Here is a 12,586-nt window from a genome sequence, read left to right as displayed (position 1 = left end):
GTACCATACATTAACATGCAGCATTCTCTCCTTTTGTCCCAGTTTGCACTGCTGTTATTCTAAACCCACCAGCTTGTTGGGTACTATCTTTGCCCATTTATTGTTAATTGCTCTATATGTAATGTACATCTAATAAACATCTGAGGCAGTGGTGCAATATCCATGTATAAATACTGGCCAGCTTTAATTACTCTGGTCTGTGCATGTAATAAATATTGTGTGTAAACTGAAGCACAAGCTGATCATCCTAGTGTTCTATTATGTAAGTAGATCGTCTTGATGGAGTACATATTTTGAAGCCGAAAAGAGATACCACTACTGTTTTATGGGAATTGAAAAGGAAAGAAATTTGAAGGGGGTTATTTCTTAGATTTTTACATGCAAATGCCTATTTAAGACCTCAGTCACTCCTCCAGGGCTGTCCGTGAATGACAGTAACCATTTATTTCTATGTCAAAGCCAAGCTGAGTCCCAGAGGTCTCATTAGAGGAGGAGCAGAGGTTTGACTGAGTAAAAGGATGAACTCCTTTAAGGGCCAGTGAAAGTGTTCAAAGCTTGGAGAGACACTGGCAGCAATTACATGTGGTGCACCACAAACAGATCAAAGCACAACACAAAGATAAAGGAGGTAAAATATGAGTCATGCCTTAGATTAATGTCCAGTAACTCTGAAAGTGAACTAAAGAATTGATTCATCATTATCAGCCCCGATGCCCTTCCCTATCATTTAACCATGTGCTAAAAAGGCAAGGGAAGATTAAATTATATCATAAGTTAAAATCCACCCTTCTGCACTGAAGAGGGTTTTTTTCTAAAGCCCCTTTGATCAGTAGAGAATAACGTTTTCACAGCTACGAGTTCAACACAAAGCCTTCACCAGCTATCAAAACATTTTAAAAGTAAATTTTTTTCTTGAGACTGTAAAACTATTTGAATGATATTCTTCTTGGAGTCTCCAGTGCTATTCATTATCCTTATTCAACCTGAACCCAATCCAAAATGAGAAGGAAACTAAAGAACAAAAAGAGAAATGTGTTTCCAATCTAAAATGTCTTAAGAATTGTATGTTTGGAAAACTGTTTGCAATTTTCTGTGGGCTCATATAGACGATGTGCACCGCGTTACTTCTGGTGTAGAGCCTACACACTATTTCAGAAAAATGACATCTTACTAACAGTCACATGTGGTAGTAGCAATGCGATGGTCTAGGGCTGCTATGCTGCTTGATGAACTGGATGACGTGGATGGAATTAATTATAACAATAAATCATGCTCTCTATCAAGAAATATCTGTAGGAGAATTATGTATTTATTTATTTTAGTACATCAAGTACATCACTGGAAACAGCATTTGTATGTACTCAGTGGTACAAATACTTTTTTTTTTACTGCACTGTTTTTAGCTTTAACAAAGATAGTTCTCAAATCAAATTTCATACAGTATGAAAAGCTTCACTGCAATGTTGGACATCCGAACTGTTTATGCTAAAATGCTATTGATTTGCAATAATAGATAAAATAGATAGTAAATAAAATGAACAAAACAAAAATCGGTTTCTTACATAGTAAAGCATAAGGTTTGGCCATTTAGGCCACTAAAATCAGACATTGGTCAATAATCAAAAATAAATAAATGACATTCTATTTAAAGCAGCTGCTTGGCTAATGGACAAAAATAACTAATAGATGAATAGTTCTAATAGATGAATAGTTCTGATACAGGGTACCACTGCTAGCAATCCCTCAATAATGTGTTATAGTCATAAGGACTTCTTTGAGCACAACACAGCGACCATTACCTTTACAAGAAAGAATAAAGCATCTGGCCCCTAAAGAAATGAGAGCTGGTAAATGAGCTCAAACATCTGGGTTACTGAAAATAATTTGGGCAAATAGAATTATATGGAAAACAGAAAGGCGCTCCAATCGTTTGCAGTCAGAATGTCACTCCAGTGGATGGGCAGCTTCTTTAGCAGAGGGAGACATCTTGTGGCCTGCCTCTAAATGAAACTAACCTCCCAGGGCTTTATGAAGAAACGCAGCCACTCTGTATGCGGCGCATGTACTGCAAGGGAGGCCAGAATGAATTTTTAGCTAAAAGAGGCTTATACTCTGAAAGAACTCATATAATATTAATCAAAAGCCAGGAATATTGGGGTGGACTATGCTAGAAAATTATATATAAAAACATAAAACCTGAAGTTTCAGAGGAGCATAAAATTAATTGTGCATTTTAATGCACTTATAATTATTTAATATAGAACTTATTCCTGCTGGATTTTTAAGCTGCAGCAGCATTTTTTTTTTTTTTTTGGTTTAACTAAAGGAAGGAATTCTTATGACCTATTTTAAGTCTACAGTATTTATAAGCATCTCTGACATTGCTAGAGCAAATTGCATCCGCCCCGGCAGACCAGGTGGAAGGCAGGCGCAGTCTGTATCAATAAAAACCAGATGTACCTTGCTTTACCTGCCGTCTTTCCTCCTTGTTCCATTCTAGGCAGGAGGATGAAAAAAAACTGCTTCTGCTGTCACTCAAGCTTTCGCTCTGCAGTCTGCAGTCACACGCTGATAAACTCACTTCTCAAATTTCCTCACGGGGAATTTTCATTTGCTGGGGGCTTTTTTTCCCCCTCGAACATGTTCCTATCTTATATGCTTAGCTGGATGATTTTGATATCTATTCCTAAGTCCATTTCCCTCGCACAGAAATTAAGCAAGGGACAATGCAGATGGAGTCTAAAAAGAAACTCCATAGTGTACAATGAATTCAGAGAATAAGTTCGAACATCCATTTAGTTAAATAAAATCTTCCTTTAAATCCAATTTCAATGAATGTCTTTAAAAATTCTAAAATACAAATGTATGTACATAAACTTAGAAATACAGTGCCTTGAAAAAAAAATTTGATACTTTTTTAATATTTTATAATTTTGTTACATTAAAGCATGACAAGATCATACTGTGGGGATGGTTTTCTTCAGCAGGAACAGTGTTGATGGTAAAATGGGTTGAATTAAATGGAAGAATATTCTGAAAAAAAACAACAACAAAAAAAAACAGCCAGAGCTGCAGAGGAATAGCTATGATGATAGCATAATAACATAGTAAAACATAACAAAATGTCAAATATTTCAAAGGGTATGAATAATTTTGCAGGCCACTGTATGGACTGTTGTGTACTGGCATTTGAAATATGTGAATTAGTTTGTTTTTATTTGAAAAACATGTAGATAGTAAAAACAATACTAAATATAGCCCTGTAAATATTTTAGAAATGTGGTGTGGTGTTGTTTAGCCTCATAAATTTCCTCTGAATTCTGACTATAACCAATGAGCTCATTCAAACCTCCCAGAAACAAGAGGCAGGTAATCTATAGCAACACATAATAGCTCTATTGGTTTTGGACGGAGCCATACTTGTGTCCAGTGTCTCCACCTAACAAGCTAATTAACTTAAGAGGTTCTGTCAACCGGCACCTTTAATGTCTGCCTGTGGTAGTATCGGCTGCCTGATGTGCAAGTCAGCAAAAAGCATCCTCACACTCCGAGCCTGCTATGAATTCCTTCAGTATTCCTCTTCAGCATCATTGATCACGCCGCCAATGCTGCACTTACTGTAACTGTGACTCTTACAGTGGGCTTTACCGACACTGAGTAATGGTAGAAACACATTAGATATTTGTTATCTAGTCTGTCATCCGGGCTTACTGCCTCCGATTTGTTTATTTCATCATTTGCACTGTGGACATTCACTTCATTGTCTCGCTCTCTCTCTCTCTTTACGTGCGGCAGACAGCTCTGTAATTTTGTGCTGCTTCACACAGCTCTCTCCGCCATCCCCTCTAATACTTCCAGTTGTGCATCACGATGCTGGCTCGACTCCAGAGCAAGGCTGAATCACAATGATGCTCAGTCCCAGTCCCACCTCAATCTAAGCACAGAGCAGCATGCATTTCTGTTTACTCCGCTCCTTTCTCCATTTTGTTTCAGAGCTCTCACTTTTTTTAACCTTTCCTTTTTTTTAACCTTCTTTCATCCTGTGTCTTCCACTCTGGGCATTTTCTGCCTTTCTCTGCAGCCCGACTGATTGGGTCTGGCACTCTTGACTTCTGCTATCTTTTTTTTTTACTTTTCTCATTGTTTGACCTCCAAGCTAACTTCCTCCTGCAAACTATACAGCAGTGCATTAAGTGAAACACCAAACGCTATTTCCCACCAGAAACAGAAAAGGTATTTAAGCAAGAGGTCTTTAGCTCCTGTTCGATTTAACGCATTGACAGGAAGTCTAGTCACAACATACAAGACGAATATTAATAGGATAAATGTTCAAGAATGTCTCTGCAGTGGCGTAAGCTTGCTAAAGTGCTGAGCTTCGGATCGATTTAAATGATATTACAGTGACTTCAGCATGCATTCCGCATACACAAAGGGGATCATTTATTTAGTCAGAGTCGGTCTTGCAGGTTTAATCCACAGCAACAGTGCAGGGTGTATTACTGATCACAGACTCTTCAGTGTTAATGAAGTCATCAATCATGCATCAACTCAAAGACTGTTTTAAGGCACCAAGATGAATGCATGAAAATAATCTGATAGTAAAACAATGGCTCCGCTAAGAAAACACTTTAGTGGTACAAGAATCTAGAAATGTCCTTGAATTTGTTAGGTTGTACGGAGAAAAAAAATCTGCACAGCTTCTTGGAAAAGCACAAAGAAATACTTGAAAGAGCTTCAAATAACTGCTAGAGTACATGGAGTCCTCAATTCACAGTAAGTCACAACATCCCCACCTCTGACATCAGTTTCTTAATCAGACAAACTATGCAAATGCACCAATGTTGAGATCACCAGTTCAAATATGTGATCTTTACCAACAGGGTAAGCAGGACTAGTAGACTGTGCCTTGCAAAAGTATTTAAGCGCCTCCGTTTTTCCACAATTGTTCATGCTATATCCTCAAACTTCAATGTATTTTATAAGGATTTATGTGATACGCCAATACAGGGTATTATACATATCTGTAAAGTAGCAGTCAAATCTGTCAAAAATACTTTTTTTATTTGTGAAAGCTGTGCATTTGTGTTCAGCAACCTTAAACACAAATACTGTTTTATAGCCAAATTTGTTGCAATTACAGCTCGAGATCTTTTGGGGTATGTCCCTATTAGTTCTGGATATCTAAAGAGTAAAGTTGTTGCCCATTCCGCTTTCCAAGGTTGGTTACATTGGAAGGAAAGCAGCTATGAACATCACTTTTGGATGGGACATCCATCCATCATGCTAAAAACACTTTTTAGCCCTTACATACATTTTGTTGTGTACTTAGAGTCTCTAGGATTGCAGACATTTGGAATTTAGTTTGTCCACATCCTGCTTCATATTTCAAGCTTTTGGGTTTTCTCTAATAAATGTTGTCATCTATCACGCCGTCCCCCAGCATACTACAAAAATGGCCAAACAGGGTAGAGTGAAACGTTCTGGGACCTTGAGGCAGGCAAGATGTGAAGCCCCTCCTTTGCATTTAAAGAGACCACAACAAAATGAGTTTCCCTCAGATGAACTTCAGAACAGGGGCGAAAGAGGGTATGTGGAGCAACAGTAACGAGGAATTCAGACCAAAGAATTGCTGTTCCACTTTATACAGACCACAACTGAATATTTTTGGTGTGAAAATGACGGCATTAAAAAGCATGAAATGTCCCCTTTAAGATTAAGATTCTTTAGATTCTCAATTGAATTTAGGTCTTGACAAATGTGGGAAAGTTCAAGAGGTGTGAATACTTTTGGTAGCATTATATTCTTATGGAAAGACTGAAGTTTGTCTTAAACCCTAAGGGATCGTTTGGGCGCCAGAAGGAAATTGAAGACTCAAGATGCAACACTTTTGCAAGGCGCTGTGCTTTCAGACACGCCAATTTCATGATCTATACAATGAATATAAAAATAAGCTAAGATATTCTTTGTGGTCATTTCTACTGGCGAGTAGAGCAAAAGACCAATTTAAACATTAAAAGGTATAATTGTAGATAAATGCAAAGTGATTTGATGAATACATTTTAGTTAGCTAATTTAGATATCTTTCCAGACCTTGTGAGAGTCACGGTGCAGCAATAATGCTGAAGTCTATGATGGCTATAATCTCTGTTCTGTACCATCCCTGAGCCTCCCACATTAAAATCAGCAGACTGAGGAAGTCGAGGAGGGGGAAATTCAGGCAGCTACATGAATCTTTAATTAGGCCCCTCTATACTTAGGCCCTTGGTGCATCTCCAATTTCCGACATTTATCTGAAATTCACCCTTTAAATGTGAAGATGTGAAAAAAGCCAAGGTCATAGCACTGACACAGCCATATCAAAATCTGCTGTTTTGTGTTTAGGGCGATGACTCAGGTCTGCGTACCCGTTACAAGAGTGAAGCTTCTTTAACACCTCTGGTTGGCTGCAGGCTTACAAGCCAAATCTCAGATTTCGACATTAACCATTGCATCAACGAATATTACTGCCACTGCACAGCACCTAAGTATTTAACACACATCATTCGCCTCTGAAACAGTGCAAGTTCAATCACCAAAATGTATGAAAATACAATCCTTCCTTTTTCTCCATCTAATTTGTGTCTTATATGTTGTTATCTCCTTGGTAAAGCGTTAAAAATGTACTTGTTTCCAAAACGTATCGCTTTTCGCAATGCCAGCAACATTGCTTTTCTTGAATTCACACGCCATTCCCTTTGTCTGACAAACGCAACACATTTGCATATTTACTGCAGTTGCTGTGGCAAAGAAAGTTTTTCTTATTTCTATTTACAAAGGAAAACAATAATGTGATGAAAACAGTGCTGGTCTTGAAAACAACATATGTTTGCTTCATAATGCATGATGTCAACAGAGATTTGCTGCGCCATATGGCACCTCAGCAGCTCACATATTTCTAAGAACACTTTTTAAGAAAGCTAACTATAGTTTTATATTTCAAAAAACAAAATCTATTAACATTATTCACACAATTAAATACTGGCCAATAAATGAAAAGTGGCATCAAGTTTAAGAAGTATTTTACTGCTTTTACCATAATAAAGAACTAAATGATTAGTATTTCATCTCCACACCTATTGCTCCCCCTACACCCAAACATTCTTTCCACAAACTCATCATTAAACACTTTAAAATTAGTGGATTATGTAAAAAAGCAATCAAGAAGCAACAGTTTGAGTTGAATTAAAGTGTCATCTCCTCCGTTGATAACCAGTGATTATGTTCATCATGGCAACACTCATTTTCAAGAACCAAGCTTCTTATAACACATCTTCTGCAATGTCTCCTGGAGTTCATAGGCATAAACTGATTGAGTTCTTCATTATGTCCTCACAATGTCAAACTGTTAGGATTAAAATGACTATTAAACTGCTTGCAGTTGGTGCTCCTACCAGAAGCTTTTGCATATTCTCAAATATTGCTTTTCAGGCTTTTAATTGAAAAGCCTAAAAAAAGTGTGTTTGGTTTTTATTTGCCCACGGCGTATTGTAAAGTGTACATACTGACCCCAAAATTCATGTTGTCTGGTGTACCTTATCTTGATTTTTCTTGAGGTTGATTCTACTAAGGGATCCACACTTACCGCTGTGAAGTTCTCTGGACCACAATCCTTTCCTCTATATTTGCAGTCAAGCAACATTTCCTCTATGTCGTGGCTTGTCCTTTGCACAAACTCCAACATGTTGAAGGTCTTGCTGGGGAAAAACTTGCTGTTGTCTGTTGGTTGTCCCAAAGCAGCCATGAAATCGTCAAAGTCGCCCTGTTCCACACCGAGCAGCCCGGCCATCCAGAAAATATCATTCCTGGTAATCTTGGACTTACGAAAGCTGTTGTAGTTGCACATGGTGATGGCCGGGAAAAACATGACAGGACTGTCCATTTCATCCAGAATGGTGACATAGGGATACTGGTAATACTCAATCACGCGGTCCGCTACCTGGAGGAGGAAGATGGAAAGAGAGGAACAAAATGCCGCGGCCCAAAGCAACCGCCGGAAAGTCACTCCACCGGGCAAGAAGATGTGGCTCAGGCCATGGAGGGTACAGTTGGCCCCAAACACGGTGATGTCTGATGGTGGACGTGGTTCTTCTTCCTCTGCGGCCCCCATTTTCTACAAGTTTCCGATCTTAGCTCTAGGTCTGCTGGATTTGGCTGCTGCACTGATGGCCTGAGGTGTAAGGGTAGCAGTGCAGTTCACTTAAACTGAATGCACAAGTAAGGCTGGGCAGGACAGGGTCTGGTTTCCCCCTTTGCACTCAAGGGAGGGGAATGGGTTGGATTTCTGTAGCAGGGAGGCAGTGATATCAAGACGGTGAAATCAGCCAATCCCAGCCGAGATGTCGGAGGGCACTTTGATTTCAAGAGATCTGGTTTCATTTGAGAAGTAAGACCTCATCCAACAGCAACGAGCGATGAACGAATCCCAGAGTGATACAGCAAAAAGCAAAGATGACATGCAAAGGATATTCGGGCTTCAGCTCAATTCTGGCACCCAACATATTCCTCAAGTTTTAAGACCAACTTTAGTGTTTTTACAAGAAAGGATAATGTCTAACTAAAGCATTTCTACACATTAAAAATTTCTTCATTTTGCTATGTTACAATCACAAACTTCAATTTTTTTTGGTAATTTTGTGATGGATCAACATAAAGGAATTGCATGACAGTGAAGCAGAGGTTAAAATTGTATACTGTTTTCAAAATCCTTGACAAAGGAAGTGTGGTGAGTGTATTTGAATACATCCCTTTTACTCCATTTTCATAAAATAAAGTCCTTTTGCAACTACTTGGCTTCAGTGTCCACCTGTGTTTAATGTAATCTCAGCATGAATCCAGCTGGTCAGTCAAGGCCACAGAGGTTTGTTAAAGAACATCAGTTAACAAACAGCATCATGAATATAAAGAAACACAGCAGATTCAGATGTTCAGACGGGACTAAAGTCGATTTATTTTTTTTGTGCCAATATCCAAAATCTTCTGAAAACCTATGCTGTACCAAGCCGTGTCAACCTTCAGAATGGCGGTGACTAAATCATGCTGTGCCACAGCTTTTCTTCTCCAGGACAGAGCTGCTGGTCAAGGACAATGAAAGGATGAATGGAGATAAATAGAGGGCAGTCCTGGAAGAAAACCTTTTAAGAGGCTGGAAAAGACGTGAGATTGAGGTGAAAGCTCACCTTCTAGCAGGACAACAACTCTGAATGTACACATATTTTTAAAGCCAACATATTTTGATGTTAAACTAGTGAAGACTTACATCTAAGTGATAATTTTGGGTGAGACTTTAAGATTGATGACTATATACTTTTTCTACCCAATATGCCAGAACGTCAACTATTTTGCAGAGGAATGCGTCAAAAATGTCCAGTATCTGTATGCGGAAAGCAGTTAGGGACATACCCCAAAAGATTTCCATCTCTAACTGCGGCGAAAGATTGTTTTAACTATTAAATCAGCCAGCAGAATACATAGGCACGGCAGACCTATTACATAATAATTTGTACAAAAATGTTGAAAATAATGCATCCTTTTTCTTCCACTTCAAAGTTATGCCCTAACCTGTGTTGGTCTGTACCCCCCACCCCCCACACACACACACACCCAAAAAATTAAAAATAATCCCAATTGAACACATTAAAGATTGTGACTGTAACGTAACGTAATAGGCTGCAACACTTCTAGGAACATAAATACTTTTGGAAGCCACTCTTCTTTTCAGAAACAGCAAAGTCAAGGACTTGTACACAGAAACATCTAAGGACTTCAAGTGGACTATGGTACATGTGAAGTAAACAACTCCCCAGGGACTGCACAAATGTTTGATAAGGACGCCAAATACAACAACTTCTTTCATATTACATGACAAGGTGGAATTTTACAGATGCAAAGTTTCAGAAATTCTTGATTTGCATTACATTTAGTTGGAAAAAAATGACCCAGAGCTTTTCCTGCCATGTACACCCACAGTCACCTGCAGTTGGCCAACAAGAAACTAAGAAGCTAGTACTCTGTTATCCAAAAACTTTAACTAGTATGTTTTTTTGTCACATATTGACAGTGCAATTCATTAGCTGGAGTTTTATTATTCTTACTAAACTTGTGGACTTCTGTATTGGATTCTAGAAACTCAAACTTGGCTGTATGTAACCACAGTAACTAAAAAAAGGGAAGGACATTAAGCTCCAGCCAATACTGATCCCCAAAGTTCATTGCACATCAATTTTCCATCTTGCTGCAGGAGTCACCGTATCATGTGTTTTGTAACAGTATCAATTATTAATATCTTCTCCTGCATACATTTCAGCTCATGGAAGGAGGTGTATATGTGCAGAGTGCAGGCCTTAGGCAATTTCAGATCAGCTTACTAAAATATCTTTTAGTCTGACATTGATTTGCTTCTGGAGTATCCACTTAAAAAAGTTAATAGGTTAACTGATGATAAGAACTCAGCCTTTAATGGCCTGTTAGTGACTATTCAAAATATATCTTGGTAATCTGTCCTGAGCGCTTTCTAATTTTCCTTCATAATTTGTCATACTTCCTTATTCATATGTCATCCTCTGTTTTCATCCTCTCATAACCTTCAAAAAGTATTTTCATTATTTGCATTTATTACCTTCTTATGTTTAAGAAAATATAACTTATGATGCATAACTGACTTTGCTGAGCTTCATTTTAAATCACACTGTTGCTTTGGTTTTATGGTTTTTGAAGCTTTTCTGGATTTTGATGGTTTTTGTTTTTGGCTCATCAATCTCGTTTTATTTCACTTTGTACGTGTTGCTTCTATTTCGTAGTTATACGCTTTAGTTTGATCTTCTGTTAAGTGTCATTCGTCACCAGATGTCCTCCATTTCGTGTCTGGTCTTTGGATACCCTTCCATATATTTATATATGCATGTCTGTTTGTATGGTTTCATATCTGTATGTTTGCATATATGTATGTATGCATGTATCCATGGTGAATTGAATACATTTATACACCACTTTTCTAGTCATATTAACCACTCAAAGCCTTTTTCAGTAGAGCCACATTCACCCAAACACACCCACAAACACACAGATTCATTCATCTGATACCCACATTGGTAGGCAACGTAGGGTTAAGTGCTTTGCTTTAACCTCTAAGCCACAGTCTGTCCATGTATGCATATGTTAAAATGCAGAGCTGTAGTTTTATTACAAACTAGCCTTTTCACATAGTGATTTCCTCCATAACAATGCAAACATATTGATTGGAACAGCCTACATGGTTGAATCATAACCAACAAATCTGTCTTGTGTCAAAACTGAACCTTTATCCACTCTCTGTCACTCTGCTTGTTATATATCTGTCTGGCACCTCTCCTCGGGGATCAACGTTAACATTCCGACTTTTCATAAATCCATTGCAACCAAAAATCCATTGCACATAAAGAGTCTTATGCATACTTATTAGGCAGAGGTGACAAAGCAGGGTCTCTCTTGAAAATGAGATCTTGGATCTCACTGAGAATACCTGTATAAATAAAGGTTAAATAAAAAATAAATAAAACAATGGGCCTTTCAATATGTTAATGTGTTAGATTTAGATAAGTGCACCAAAAATGATTGCTGTATGTTGGTGCAGTTATTTTAAATATTTCTAAAAGTCCATCAGCTGCCTCATTCTTTATTATTTACTGTGGAAACAGAGTTGCCTGTTTCACTATAACAAATAGCTGCTTTCTGTGAATGTAGAAGTGTGCTGTCACCTAAATGTAAGTCTCAAGTTAATCAATACTGTCTGTGGTTTTTCCAAATTCTTTAAATTAGGCATTCTGGGTAATGTGCTGCTGAAAGAAATCAGTACTTCAGTACATCAGGCTTCTCTGTGGACTAAAGCAACTCGAGAACAAGAAGAAGCTGAGACTGCATTTAAACGTGTCAAGATTACAGATGATTGTAGACCAAAAAAAAAAAAAAAAGATCAAAGCAGCATCAGCCATTACTACTAGATACATAAATATAATTTCCCCAAAATTTAAACTAAAAAGCGTGCAAGCCCTTATTGGTCAAAATTACCTACATGAATCAGGCATTTAAGTTCCCGTTGTTTTTATTTCAAAAGTATCTTGGCATTCTCCATCAGAAGGTTGATGAGAAGTTAAAAAAACAGTGCAGGCCTAGCTGGGTAGAAAGAAAGAAGAAAAAAAGACAGCGTCCTGTGCAAGGACACAGACACTTCAGCTCTTCTGCCACACATCTCAAGTGTTTCCAAAATCAAAAACTGAAGGTGCCAAGTTTGAAAATGCTGAGCTGATGTGTTAATGTAACATAAATTTGCACCTCAATAAGCTTTAATGTAGTAATGATGAACCGTATGCAAATGGGCTAATTAAAATGTGCGGTCAGAACAGATTGTTGGCAATAATTTCAAGATATTTAGAACCTTAAACCCTCAAACTTCACAGATTGAGCTCCGGAGGTTTATCTATGTAAAACACAAATAAATTTAAGATTTTGTCAACCACTGCAAACCTCTGGACACAAATGTGGAGTTAAATCATTAGTTGATGCAAAAATAATT

The 12,586-nt window shown here is 37.9% G+C and overlaps 1 protein-coding gene across 2 annotated transcripts in view; it reads right to left on the bottom strand.

Annotated features, from left to right (window-relative positions):
• Nucleotides 1-12,586, bottom strand: part of asic1c (acid-sensing (proton-gated) ion channel 1c) — a 149,835-nt gene that overhangs the window by 45,387 nt on the left and 91,862 nt on the right. Inside the window, exon 1 of one of the 2 annotated variants that reach the window (XM_036138285.1) lies at nt 7,622-8,245. The exons of the other annotated variant lie outside the window; for it this stretch is intronic. Coding sequence (XP_035994178.1) covers nt 7,622-8,146 — 525 coding nt within the window. The 5' untranslated portion in view covers nt 8,147-8,245. Of the gene's footprint in view, nt 1-7,621; nt 8,246-12,586 lie in introns of those variants that run through there. 2 annotated transcript variants of the gene reach the window in all.

The sequence above is a fragment of the Fundulus heteroclitus genome, chromosome 6 (genome assembly GCF_011125445.2).
Source record: "Fundulus heteroclitus isolate FHET01 chromosome 6, MU-UCD_Fhet_4.1, whole genome shotgun sequence".
Lineage (NCBI taxonomy): Eukaryota > Metazoa > Chordata > Actinopteri > Cyprinodontiformes > Fundulidae > Fundulus > Fundulus heteroclitus.
This window is presented reverse-complemented; position numbering and strand designations above follow the sequence as displayed.